Below are 14101 nucleotides of genomic sequence, written 5' to 3'. Positions count from 1 at the left end.
TACAGATATTACTGGAACACTAGGAAACTGATAACCAGTTTCTAATGATGCTAAGGACATTTTTGCTCTTTAACAATACAAATTCATGGTCTACATTAGATTCTACATCCACTTTTATAAAGATTTCTTCTGCCTTCAGTGGCCCACCACCCCTCTTAGCAAAAGCCAAATCTTTAGCACCCAAGTTATAGAACAAGACCCTCTGTAAAGATTTCTTGACTGTATTATACATAGATTATTTGGTAGCACCGTGTCCTTGCTAAGACTTTTACCTGGATTGATTTATTGCACACTCCCCAATGGTTGGCTGACCACAATTATTACCTTCTGCCCTAATCCCTAAAAATATACATAGTTGAAAAGAGACATGGAATTACCTTCTAAACTCTTTCTGATTTGGCATTGAAGAATATTACATTTCTCCTTGAGAAACAAGAGATTTGTCCTGCTTCCAGAAGAACAGTCATGATTTAGAAAAGGATCTTCTACAAGTTTCAGGTTTTCATTGCTAAATACAGTTTTTAAAATGATAGTTCTTGCTAGCCTTTATCTATCTGAATAGTATGATTCCATACAGAAGACCAAATCTGGGGGAAATTTCAGCTTTTGGCTTAATTCAATCTGGTTATCTTTGGCCCAGGGCCTTTTGTCATGCAAGAACATCTTACAGCAAAGCCAATAGAGGCATGTGAACTCTAGAGTGACTTAAACTGCAATCCTATGCACCATGCTGGCTGGGGAATGCTGGGAATTGTAGGACTTTTTTCTGTCTAAACGTGCATAAGATCGCGCCTTTAATCACCTTGGTTTCAAAAGTATTCTATCCCAAAGGTAAAGAGAGAATTCTATATGGTACAGCCTCACAAACTAAAGTTCAGCCTCGATTTATATGAAGGTGTGGTTCCTTCTTAAATTAGCATCAGTCACCGAGGGAGACAATGGTATGGCAAGAAACCACACCACACCAAATAATCTATGTATAATACAGTCAAGAAATCTTTACAGAGGGTCTTGTTCTATAACTTGGGTGCTAAAGATTTGGCTTTTGCTAAGAGGGGTGGTGGGCCACTGAAGGCAGAAGAAATCTTTCTAAAAGTGGATGTAGAATCTAATGTAGACCATGAATTTGTATTGTTAAAGAGCAAAAATGTCCTTAGCATCACACCCTTCTCTAACGATTCTTCCATCCAGATTTTACTGGAACAGCATGAGACCAGATCACAGAGGCATGTTTCCCATACAGCAGTGGCCACGTATGATAGGCCCCATTCTTACTGCAACTGCATAAGCCAGTACAGCAACAATGAAATATTCAATTCCCATCTTATTTCCCTAATGGTGAAAAGCTGCTTCACTCTGCCTTAGCACTAGACAGCGAAATGGAAGGCAAAATGACCTAAAAAAGAGAAGAGGTCATATGATCACAGACTGCGTCAAAGCCAAAAGAGCAGAGGAAGCAACTGGGGAAAGTTAATTTTGAGGAAAATGCTCCTAGAAATGGAAATGAGTGCTTGTCTAGAGGAGGAATTTGCTTGGAAATAAATATTTCCACTACACAGCATAACTGATACTTCCTGAGGGAAGATAGGGATGTAAATATAGTATGTGAAAACAATATAAGACAATAATAGAATTGTCTTATGTAACTTCTGTTCTGTTATTGTGAGACCCAACACTTGAAAGGTGTTCACAAGTTCATTGGTTTAGCTGGCCACTGAACATCTTTTTATTGAGTGTTTCACAGTGCAATCCTATGTACTTTTACATGGAAGTTAAGCCTCACTATGTTCAATGGGACTTATTCCCAGGTAAATGTGCGTAAGATAGCACCCACCGCAGCTGACACAAGTAGAGGATTATGAAGTGGTAAAATGTAGATTTATTTCTACTATTTGGAAAAACTGTGAAAATTTAAAAACTGTTAATTTTGTTTAACTGTTAAAAAGTTTATTCTAATTTTAATTAGTAACTGTATGAATATGTCAGGCAAAATCTAGAATCAAAACAAAGAAAATAAGTAACAAATATTAATACAGTACTAGGAGAACATTCCTATAGACATGAATTGGAAAGCAAAGGGGGAAATCTAACGTGAGTGCCATTTTTGTTGGTAGAAAGGTCGGGTACAAATCAAATAAAAAATTAAAACATTTTTTCCACCAGACTTTAACCATTCTGACTTTATTAACTACTATTAACTATTCTATCTTAAGTTATCTTCTGAATATGCACTAAACTGAGAATCAGTGACTCTAAACAGCTTCAGTAAAGTTTGAAAATAAAAACCAAAGGATACTATCTCCTATGAATTATTTTAAATTATTGCTGCTGCTTTTAAAACTTTTATAAAATTATTTTGATACGTTTTACCATTTGGTTTTGTTGTATTTGTTTGCATTGTGTATGTCACTTTGAAAGCTTCAGCTATAGGGGAACTCATCAACTGAAATCAATCAATCAATAAAGGATTTAAAAACTTCCTCTTAGGGTGCTTCCAAAAGGGTTTCATTGTCCAGTCACCCTGCCTTTTTCACAGATTTTTATTGGGGGGCCAAACCTCATCATCTTCCATTTGCCACCCTCCTGTGTTTTTCCACAGTTTCTTCTGTCTTAACGAGGGAAGACGGAATAGCTGCACAATGTCTTTTGATCGGTAGAGCTACGAGCCGCCCATCTGAAAATACCCTTAGATTCTCTGGTGTCTGAGCACTTACCTGATTACTGAAAGGATGATTATCCTCAACTCACTCATGAATCATTGTTGTGATTTGCCTCTTCACTACATTCGGATGAAGACAGGTACTTGTATTTATTCTTACCTGTATGTTGTGTTTGGAATGTATACATCCCTTGCAGGAAACTCCAGGATCTCTCTTGTTGGTCGAACTCTGCTATCAGGGTAAAGTTTCACTTGAAGCAGCTCTGGAGTTAGACAGTAATGTGGGTTCTCTGGGGCTGGAGAAATATCTATCTTCAACTGAGCTATGTGGAGAGAAATTAGTAGTATAATCAAGCTTGTAAATAGCCACTTGCCTGGTTGTCTGTGATGAGCAAATATCATCACCAGGTGACCAGGCAAGAAAACTTCATTAAAAAAAAATGGTATTTCCCCCCCACTCCACTCCATTTAGCCACAAATTACTAACATAGCTTTCTACAGGTAGGCCGATGTCATGTTATAGTGACATTAATACGTTCATGTTATAATTTCTGAAATTAAGATGTGTCTGGCTTGTTTTGAGGCAAACTGTGCTTTTCTTAGTAATAGACCCAGTAGCATGTAAAGTCAAATTAAGTGGGTGGTTAAAAACATCAAACGTTAAACATTAAATTATGGTAAAAACAACAACATTAAAACACAGTATACAAGTTTAAAAACCATGGGAGTTGTAGCCCTTCAGATGTTTTGGCCTACAAGCTGCCTACCCTACAGGTAGAATAAATACAGGTCCCTACAGGTTTGGCTTGTTTCCTGTATTAATAAGAAGTTGGTGTAGTCTAAAGTATAAGGAGGTGGAAAACCTCAGTTTTGAAGGCTTTTGCTAAAAAGCCTACAAAACCCTTCAGCCCATCATGGTCAGATGCCAAGCCTGAAAGGATAATAGAAATAATTTCTCTAGGTCGACTCCCAATTTTGTAGAATGAGACTGATAAATATGCTTACGAGCCTATCACTTGTTGGGACTTATTTGAAAGAATGAGAATAATAATCAGAAGGGAACTACAGGGAATGTACATATTCATAAATCGTTTCCAGAGAAAGCAAGGTGACACACTGGAATTTTATGATATTCAGTTGAATGGTTGTTACTTGCTTAAGGCACTTTAAGGAAAGGATCATTGGTACCAAGAGTGCCCCACAAGGCCTGTCAGACTCTGGCCCCCTTGGGACACAAATCTGAATCCTTCAAGTCCAGAGAAAGAGTGTGTAAGCAGTAAAAGCTCGCCAGATTTATCTATCTTTCTAGGATCAATCATGCCTTTGATATTCTCAGTCTTCTGACTGACTAGGTGCCCTACATAAACTTCTTGAGTCAACTCAACCTTTCTACAGCTGCAGTTCAGAAACTGCTTCATGCTGCTTCTCCTGCCTTTTTCTCTTATCTTTGTTGCCTGTTCCTTGCCCTCTGCTTCACTGGAATCTGGCCTAGTTTACATCTACTCATCCAAAATAATCACCTCATTCTGATAAAAATGTGCCAGAAGAACAACAATGGCTTGGTCCAGCTGTCAGTCTCAGGCCTATACCGAAGTAGACTACCAACATTGGCCAGGCTCCTCAAACGTCCATCTCCTGGAGTACTAAAATTTTCCATCGCCCTTCTACCATGTGCTGTGACACAAAGAGTGGCAGAAGGGACAATAGAAGGACTGCAGCTCCACTGGAAGGATAAATAAAGAGGCTGTAGTTTGCAGTACTGGATATTTGGACTCCCTCTGCGGGGACGAAAAAACCCTAGCAACCCTAAGCTCTGCAATACACATGAATAATTAGAAAAACGAACACTTATGCAATATTTTATTTATTTATTTATTTATTTATTTATTTATTTCTATACCGCCCAATAGCTGAAGCTCTCTGGGTGCTTTCCAATATAATTTGGTATTTTTAAATACTAGACTCACCAGTAAAATTTTGACTGAAAGGCCACCTTAATTAACTACATCAATAGATCTCATTATTGCATATTCTTAGCTCCACAGACATACACTAAAACATAGTTAGCAGTGTTACGCCTTCACCAGCCTCATTCAGACATAACACTGAACTATGTTTGAGCGTTATATCAACAGATCTTGAACTCATGAACTCCCCACTTAACTCTCCTCCTCTGAACTGGATGCAACGAGACTGAAAGCTTTTGCTTCCATTTTTAACTAACCACAGTTTAGTGTTATGTCCAAATCTGGACAAACTGTTGTTAATCTTACCTTTGGTTTACTGAAACAAGCTAACTTCAAACAAGCAGACCGGTTTCAATAACCCATTGTTAAAATTAATCACAGTTTAGTTTTTGGATGTAACATTAAACTGCAGCTAATTGAAAATAAAAGTAAAAGCTTTTCATCTCCTTACACTTGAGGAGAGAAGAGCAGAGGAGTGCACAAGCCCAAGACTAGTTCACTTACATTCAACTGTGATTCAAAGTTGGCCCTCAAAACTTTGGAAAAAGAACACTGTTATAACAATTTAAAATTAATTGTGGAATTGTTATGAATTGCAATTAAAAGAGGAAGCTGCCATAGAAACAACAGTTTAGGTTATTAATCACAGAGGAGAAGTAGTGTAGAACAAGACTAATTTCTAATATCACTTGGAGGGAGCAATCCTATGGTCACTAGACAGCGGCTAGATGGCCATAGGAGTCAGGACATGGTATTTTCTGGGAACTGACCTCCCTCTGCTTCCGCGCTGCCTCCGAAGGAGTGTGGAACAGACCCGTCCTCTGTGCTAGCAAGAGGAGCACGGAGCGGCTGCAAAGGGGCGTGGCTGGGGGCATTCCGGGGCGGGGAGAGCGTAGCTGCATGTATGACACATCCAATGTGTCATATGGCAAACCTCCCTCCCTGCTCCATGCTCCCGTGGCTAGACAGCCACAATCAGCTGTCTAGCCAAAAAAGCAGGGCAGGAGAAGTGCGGAGGGAATGATCAGATAGGCGGTTGCCTCCAAGTTCGGAGGCGGCCGCCTATCTAGTTAGAATTGCACCCTTACGGTCCAGCACTCATAGGCCATAGCAAAACCAGGAGCTAAGTCAGTTATCTGTCCAGTACCTCAGCTAAATCAGCTACCTGTCCAATATTTCCTCACAGAGATACTCATACATTATAAATGGGTTCATAGGACCCACATTCTGGTGCTGAATAGCAAACATATTTTTACACAAATAAAATGGAAGCTGTCAAGGTATCAGCAACAACTGAACTAGAAAAGATCTCAGCCTTTTCAGCAAGGTCACTGAAAATACCTGTGATGGGTCTCAGCCTCCGTAGAACAGAAGATGGCCTTCTCATATCTGCAAGAAACTTGTACAAGTCTTCATCACTCAGACGATCACCTTCCTGTTGTTAATTAGAAATAAAGGCAAGCAATAATTTTCAGATGTGTTCCTGGGGGTAGGGGGATGCTTTCCTTTTCCTTATTGCTCTTCTTTATATTCCAAATTTTTAAAGAACTGCCTTTATAATGAAATAACCATTCAAGTATTACATTTGTGATATACTCTCTCTTTTCAGTTATGATGTATTCATAACAAGATGGCTGTCTGTCGGTGATGCTGTAGCTGCACCCTACAGTGCAGAGACTGCACTGAGCAGGGGGTTGAACTAGATGATCCCTGAGATCCCTTCCAACTCTATGATTCTATGATTTACCATTCAGACATAATGCATGAATATCGGAGTCAGGGCTCAGGAGCCACACAACCTCAGGAGTAAGCAAGTGGAAGATCCGTGTTGTCCTTTTTTAACAAGTGATGCCTCTTTGGGCATCTGATACACATTGTGGAGGCCAATGAAAAATTGCTAACCTTAATGGGAAATTATAAAGGATAAGAGTTTCTAGGGACTCAGGCAGTTATCTGACTCTGTTCTTCTCCCAAAAATGAGATTGTGTCACACTGCTTGAGCCATTGCAGTTTTTATGCTAATGGCTAATTTATTAGCTATTTTCCAGTAATGGAAAAATTGTTCACGTGTTCTTTTAGGTTCATTCAGTACCATCTAGATAATACACATTATTAAACTGGATCCTCAATATAATGCACTATTTAAGCATATTGGGAATTAGAATACAGAATTTTAAGTCAAATGTAGTTACTTCAGCAGTTGGAGAGAGAGTTAAGAAAAGAACAAAGAATAATAATCTTGATAGGTGTATACATTATTTAACAACTGCAGAAATAACTTTGGTTTTAAAATAGTCTACCAATTAGTATCCTCAGGTTCACTGCTAATATAGAAATGGTTTTGAACGTTCTTTTGGATTTCAGCTGAAAAACACCTACATTCCAAATTTCTGTTGAATTTCTTCAGTTAGGTAGCATATCTTCCTCCAGATATTCTTACATTGTTGCTCCTAACATGACCCTTGGATTTGCCTGCATCCTTGAGCCCTGTTCACTTATCTTGCCTGACACAACTACCATCGCATGGTTAGGGAAAGAGTGAGGCTGCACGTACTAGCCTCGTGCCTGCCATCACATCCCTCTGGCCCAGCACAGTCACCTTCCACTTTTTGCAGGGAGAAGTTTGAGGTGGGAAGCCTGCTCTACACGACTAGGCTCCCTGCGCAATTAAGAATCTGAGCAATCACATGCAAGCCTACTTCCATTGAGCAGGCTCCCCAGTTCAGAGCTCCTCCCACCCTGCCCAACATGTGCAAAGCGATGGGGCCAAGCAAATGGGACATGACAGAGGTGGGCAGTGGGGCGGCAAGTGTGGTCCTGCTCTTCCCCTAATACAAATTCCCATGAGAGTTTGAGTGAAGAGGGCTTTCATCACTGACCAAGAGAAACTGTATCCTGGACCTGCACACATTCTGCAAATTAAGCAGATTTGCAGTGTTTTTCTTATTTTGCATAGTTCATTCTAATGCTGCACCCCCTTTGCTTTCACAGTCTTGAACAAAGAATTGCCAATACACTGTCAAGCATACTTTGAATCTCTAAGGACTAGACATTTGTAGTGACATTAATCACGAAGCTGAATACTTGATCCAAGACCACATTCGTGTGATACCTGTTTAAAGAAGTTTGTCACAGTGAGGGTAGCTGGTCTAAAGTTAGTCAGGTTGCAGGCCTCATCCCCACTAGAGGTCCTTTCCAAGGAACGCCTGCCGACGATGCTAGAATTCCTTCTCTCTGACCAAGATCCTTTTCGTTCTTTTTAGGAAAGCAGGCAAAATAGAAATAAAAGGCAAATAAACTACATTTGTTTTAAGAAGACTAGCCTGAAATTATGAGAAAAGCAAGATAGAACAGGGGGCTATGCTAAGACAATTGTACTCCTGAGGCATTAGGAAACCATGAAGCACAGCCAAATTTCTCTGCTCCTCTCACAGCAACCGCACCCCAGTGCCTTGAGCCTATTATAAAAGTCTTTATCATGTGGAGATTTATGCTTTTCTCCTGCCACAAAAAATGATGAAGTTGGCAGTTTTGGAGGGGTGGGGGGATATTCTGAACAGTGGTTTCAGATGAGCTGTGCAGTCCTCAATGATTAATCCACTCCTTTGGAAAATGCTCATCAGCCTGTAACACACTCACATACTTAGCGGCCTGGTTTTGGAAAGCGTAACAGATGGTTTACGAGTAAAATCCCTGAAAGATAAACCTATTTGTTATTACAGGCTTGTCCTTTTCGTTTCACCCCCTATTTCAAGGGCTTGGCGACAGAAAGAAGAGAGGAGACAAACTGAGAAATACATATTGTGCATCAGGCCCAATCCAAACCCTGTGACAAACAAAAGAATGCAGGAACAACTATTTAGGATCGAAGTGAAGATCCATCTAAACACAGTGAGGGGACTTCTAGATGGTACCAAAGGAAATAACAAGATGGCTTGAAGGATAAAGCACAAACATTCCTTAATCAGTAGTAGAAAATGTGTACATTTCAAAAATGCACACAACTGATGCTTACGTTTGGGGAAATGCACAAGAAAATACGTACATATATTAAAGTGAAAAAGAAAATAAGCTTTGCAATCTAATACGGACACGAGCTGATGAGCTTTGAGGTAGAACTCGGAGACACTCAACGAGCCTGCATTTTGCGGATTTGCACATCCCTAGACTGTACCAGCCCAGAATGAAGGGGGGGGGGGTGTTCGTTTGGAAGTGCCCTGCCCATGGAAGCTGAAAATACTGGGGATCTCCAAAACATTTTCTATGTTTAGGAAGATTTTAATGAAGGGGCACTATATAGTACCATGTTCTCCCATATGTCTCTTACGCCACAATTCTTAGCAGTCTAAGGGCAAATCAGTCAATCCTAAAGGAAATCAACCCTGACTGCTCATGGGAAGGACAGATACCGAAGCTGAAGCTCAAATATTTTGGCCACCTAATGCGAAGACAAAACTCCCTGGAAAAGACCCTGATGCTGGGAAAGATTGAAGGCAAAAGGAGAAGGGGATGGCAGAGGATGAGATGGCTAGATAGCATCACCGATGCAATGAATATGAACTTGAGCACACTCCGGGAGAGAGTGGAGGACAGGAAGGCCTGGCGTGCTATGGTCCATGGGGTAATGAAGAGCCGGACATGACTTAACGACGGAACAACAACAAAAGGCCAAATTACAAGTGATGGCATTCATGTTTTTAAAAGAGCATGCTTGAACTGACTACTTTTAAAAGCATTGACGTTATCATATGTAGTTTGGCCCAAAGATTAAGATTCACTTTGGAACTATCTAATGTATTCGGAAACCTACCTCCTGTGGCAATTTCCACCTCTGAAGAGTCTCTCTCCAAACTTCCGGCGCTGCTGACTATATTCATTAAATGAATGGCTGTCCAGGCAAAAGGCATGCGATATCTGCCAAGTCTTTGGCAAAATTGTTCTGACTGGCTTTTCAGTTTTTCAAGCTTTTCCTTGTTCTGCAAAAGCGAAAACCTCAAACTCAAAAAAATTCAAACTGTTCAGAAACATTAATACTGCCTTCTGCTAATAACAACGTTTCAATTGTGGTTTTCCATAGATAAAACTACTGTTCAGTTATGCACAATAAAAATATAAGAAGCCTACAAGTGTTTTAAGGGCGTTCAACAGCTGAAACTTGCCAGTAATAAAGAATATTATCATCCCTGGTAGAGAGCTAGAGGAGAAAAAAAAAACCTAGCCACGATTTGCTGAAGTGTTTGATCATGGTCACAAGAGATCTGTTCTTATCCTAATTAAAGACCTTTTCTACTATTCTGCTGAGTAATGTAATGAACCCTTAAAAGCTCCCTTTAAAGTGGCTTAAATATGTATGCTAGTATGAAGAGTCCTGCCTGTGGGTGAAAGTGACAATCACAGAATCTGCAATTGAGGCGGTAATAGAACTCAAGGGAATTCCTAAACTATCTCTCTAAATGATTACAAGCTACATTATAGCTACAGGGAAAATAATCTGCTGCTGCCAAACAAATGGAGGCTGCTGCAGGGTAAAAAGCAAAGTAGGCTCAGATATTACTATTACTTATTTAGCATCCTTTCCAGACTTGGGCCAAGACCTCAAAAAAGTTAACAATGTATCTAATTTTATCCTCACAACAACATTAGACCATTAAAAAAATAATCCACCAAGAATGAGTGTTGTACTATGTCTTGCGTGCCAGCATTGAAAACAGGGATTTGTTAAACTACAGTTTCTCAGTATATTCAAACTCAGAAAATGGGGTTTAACCTCAGACTAAAAACCAGGATATGAAACAGATGTGGATGCAATGGGTAATGCTAGGTTAACAAACTCTGGAAGTTTTTCAGTTGCAGTGCACATGGGAAGGTAGTGGGCATTCATGACAGTTATTCTTGGCCTAATAAACCATGGTTTATTAGACTGAGATCGTTACATCTCAACTGGCTCAGTATCTCAGTTCACATGTGATGTAATGTCAAACCATGGTTTGATACTACATGAGCAAGCCACGACTCATGAACTTCCCCTTGCACATTCCAATTCACTCCCTTTCACAACAAACCATAGTTTGACGTTATACCTGAAATGAAAAACTATTGCACCTGGCCCGTACAACAAAATTTCAAACCATGGTTTGATCATGATGTGCAATTCTGGTTTGGAAGGCAAGCACAAGCCATAGCCTGCCAGTTCAAATGTAATGACAAACCATGGTTTGCCATGAAAGAGGAAGCACAGGAGGGTGTGAAGCAAAGAAGCAGCAGGAGGAGCAAGCATACAAGCCCAAGGCTTGATCACACAGCACCAAACGTGGTTTGGCATCATGTCCAATGACTTGCCCAAGGCCAACAGCAAGTTGCACATATGGGGTTATATCCAATCCAATAGAGGTCACTCTGCTGGTGGAAGGTATATGCCAGTGGAATGAGATTTCCTTTCTGTCCTTGCTGCTCCCACCACTCCAAATCTGCTCTGGAAGTTTGGGCAACTGTATGAAGTACATTTGGGAGCTGCAGAGAGGAGAGGGAATTGCTAGAAATGGCCTTGCTCCCAATTCCACTTGTGGACAACTTCTATCAGCAGAATAACCACCACTGGATACAACCATGAACTGGATCTCCAGCCAAACTCAACACTCTGTTCACTGCACTAAATCACTACACTGCACTGTAGCACATCTACAAAGGACCCCTTGCATTTAAGTAAAAAACACACACATTGTAAACGGCTTACCTTTGCAGCATCTGCTTCTTTTAAAATCATATATGGCTCTGCACACTCTCCAATATCCCCTTGCTGTAATACCTTTTCCAGCTAGGGAGATGGGATGGAAACAAAGAAGCAGGCATGATGCTGGAGATACAAACAACATCCAGAAAATGGAACTAATTCACTACTATCAAATGTAGTTTAAACTCTCCACCCACCCACAGTCAGGAAGACTGGTCTTCCTCTTGTACACCAGCAATATAAAAGGGAAATATAAAAGGGAAAGAGAGGTTTCAGCCAGGACTGTATAAGGTGTGGAGAAGTTTTATAATACTAGAACCTGGAGTCATCCTTTGAAGTTGAATGGTGGGAGATTCAGGACAGATAAAGGAAGTGCTTCTTCACACAGCGCATAGTAAAACTATGGAATTTGCTACCACAAGATGGAGTGATGGCCACGAACTTGGATGGCTTTAAAAGGGGATTGGGCAAATTCATGGAGGATAAGTAATCAATGGCTACTAGTTATGATGGCTATATATTGCCAGAATGGGAGACTGTATGCCTCTGTATACAGCTGCTGGTGAACACAAGTGGGAGGGTGCTGTTGCACTCATGTCCTACTTGCAGGCTCTTCACAGGCCATTGCGTAAACAGAATGCTGGACTATCTGGTCTGATTCAGCCGTTCTAATGAAGAACATCCAGATCTCCATCTCAATCACATGCAAGACCTCTGCTAACATCAATGTTAGCAGAGGCCAAGTTTTGCTTTTTCAGTTTTGCTTGATATGAACTGAGACCAGGGCTTTTTCACTGACTGACCCAGTTTGCGCAACACAGCAGCCCAGTGTGGGTTATTTAACCCAGATGAACCGTGGTGTGTGCCGGCCACCATTTGGAATATGCAACTCCCAATCGGGGCGGTGCAGGAGGTTGCCGTGTCATCCAAACCCGGCCATCGGGGGCTTTGCGAAGGTTAAACAACACTCACATTCCCTTCAGCTTATTGCCCATATGGGATTATATCAAATCCAATAGTGGTCACTCTGCTGGTGAAAGGGGTTCAACTTAGGTTTTTTCCTCTCCTAAAGTTCTTTTGTACTTCTGCCAACCTTGGGGTTCCCCCGAGGCTGCGGATATCTTTCTCTTGTGTGTGTTGATGGTGCTGTTTTGGCTACATGAGGATCCGCACTCAGAGAAAGAATTCACTATTGGTACCTATAGTCTTAAAAGGTGAGACAGCTAATCAATCATTTCTGGAAATATTTTATCTTTATTTATTTAGTTAATTTATTTAAAGTATTTCTTGGCCGCCTTTTAGGGCAGGAGCCCTACCAAGGAAGAGTACAATAGTAAAACCCACCTAACAAAAACTGCTACACTAATAACAACAATAAAAACAGCAACAGCAACAACCACTCTCAAAAACAACAAACACCAGCATAAAAAAAAACCCTAAAACACACAACTGCAGCTACAATCCGGACTGATAAAACATAATCAGGGGAAGGCCAGAGTGAAGCAGTAAATCTTCAGGGCCTTCCTAGAAGTTTGCAATGATGGGGCCTGCCTGACTGATGGCAAAGTATTCCAGAGGTGTGGGGCCACTACGGAAAAGGCTCTCAACTCATGTAATCACCAACCTAACTGCCCTCACAGGTGGGCAAATGAGAAGAGCCTCTCTTGCTGATCTTAAAGTGCGGGCAGTTTGATATGGGTGAAGGCGATCCTTCAAGTAATTTGGTCCTAAACCGTTTAAGGAGATTTTGGGATAGAATGAAATTTTTTAAAAATTCTGCAGAAGCGTCTTCTTTAGTTGTTTTTCTTTACGAGGAAGAATTTAAACTGTGAGGAGACAGTGGTCTTGATATATGGGCATTCTTATCCAGTTTGTTTCTTATCTTTTGGCATTTGCATATCTAAGGTTCTTTTGCACAATCCACATCAGCTACCACTTTATGTCAGCTGAATGTAACCTGACATTCACTGAGAGTGAGGTCATCTATCAAAACACTTCAGTCACAATGGCTTTCTTAAGAAACAGGGGATGGGGGGAGGGGACCAGACACTGCTGTAAAAGGGAGAAGAACAACGCTCTTCTCACACCTCAAACAGTTCATTCTCTCATTGTGGATGAAACAAGCAAACACGCTGGAGAAGGAGGCAGGAGAAAAACATTTAAGAAACACACATGTTCCCAAAACCAAAACGCATTAATACATCCAGTCTCCCTAATCCAGCAAGGTGATGTGGCCATGGAAATAGGATTTTGCCAGCAGACTACTTGCTGGATATGAAAATACACATCCAAAAGGATGGTGCCTGTGCAAGTTTTGATACTAGATCTCCAAACATCAAACAAATAGTTAGCAGTGTCAGCTTTAATGGCACTGATAATCTCTAGGGAGGGGTAAGGGACCAAATTCTGCCCAATCTCTCTCCACTTACACAAAGGGATGGGTCCTCCCACCCTCATCCTTCAAAAGCAGAAATTGTGCTGTCAAGGCCAACAGAACTAAGCATGTGTTGGCTAGCTAGGCATGTACCACTAGATCAGGACCACTACGGCTAGGCTTTGGAAGCCAAGGTGTTTCTAAAAATTTATTCTTCTCATGTTACCCAACTTCTAATTTGGGCCCAGATTACACTGCAAACAGGTGCAGGGCTTAACTAGGGAGAAAAGAAGATTACAAAGCTAGCAAAATGTATATGGCAACCCCCATTTGTGACATACCACAAGCTAGTTTTCTGGCTATTTACCTTG

General features: G+C 40.8%; 1 protein-coding gene across 2 annotated transcripts in view; it reads right to left on the bottom strand.

The window, feature by feature from the left end:
• The window catches only part of DOCK7 (dedicator of cytokinesis 7), a 152210-nt gene that overhangs the window by 93468 nt on the left and 44641 nt on the right, over nucleotides 1–14101 (bottom strand). For both annotated transcript variants that reach the window (XM_084852329.1, XM_084852330.1), the window contains exons 10-14: nucleotides 11360–11440; nucleotides 9437–9602; nucleotides 7739–7881; nucleotides 5968–6061; nucleotides 2820–2982 (exon numbers count right to left, since the gene is read on the bottom strand). In XM_084852329.1, coding sequence (XP_084708455.1) covers nucleotides 2820–2982; nucleotides 5968–6061; nucleotides 7739–7881; nucleotides 9437–9602; nucleotides 11360–11440 — 647 coding nt within the window. The remainder of the gene's footprint in view (nucleotides 1–2819; nucleotides 2983–5967; nucleotides 6062–7738; nucleotides 7882–9436; nucleotides 9603–11359; nucleotides 11441–14101) is intronic.

Source organism: Heloderma suspectum, chromosome 4 (assembly GCF_057233095.1).
Source record: "Heloderma suspectum isolate Gila_16-S chromosome 4, 16-S_ref, whole genome shotgun sequence".
Lineage (NCBI taxonomy): Eukaryota > Metazoa > Chordata > Lepidosauria > Squamata > Helodermatidae > Heloderma > Heloderma suspectum.
The sequence above is the reverse complement of the archived record's forward strand: the minus strand, read 5'-3'. Positions and strand labels throughout refer to the sequence as shown.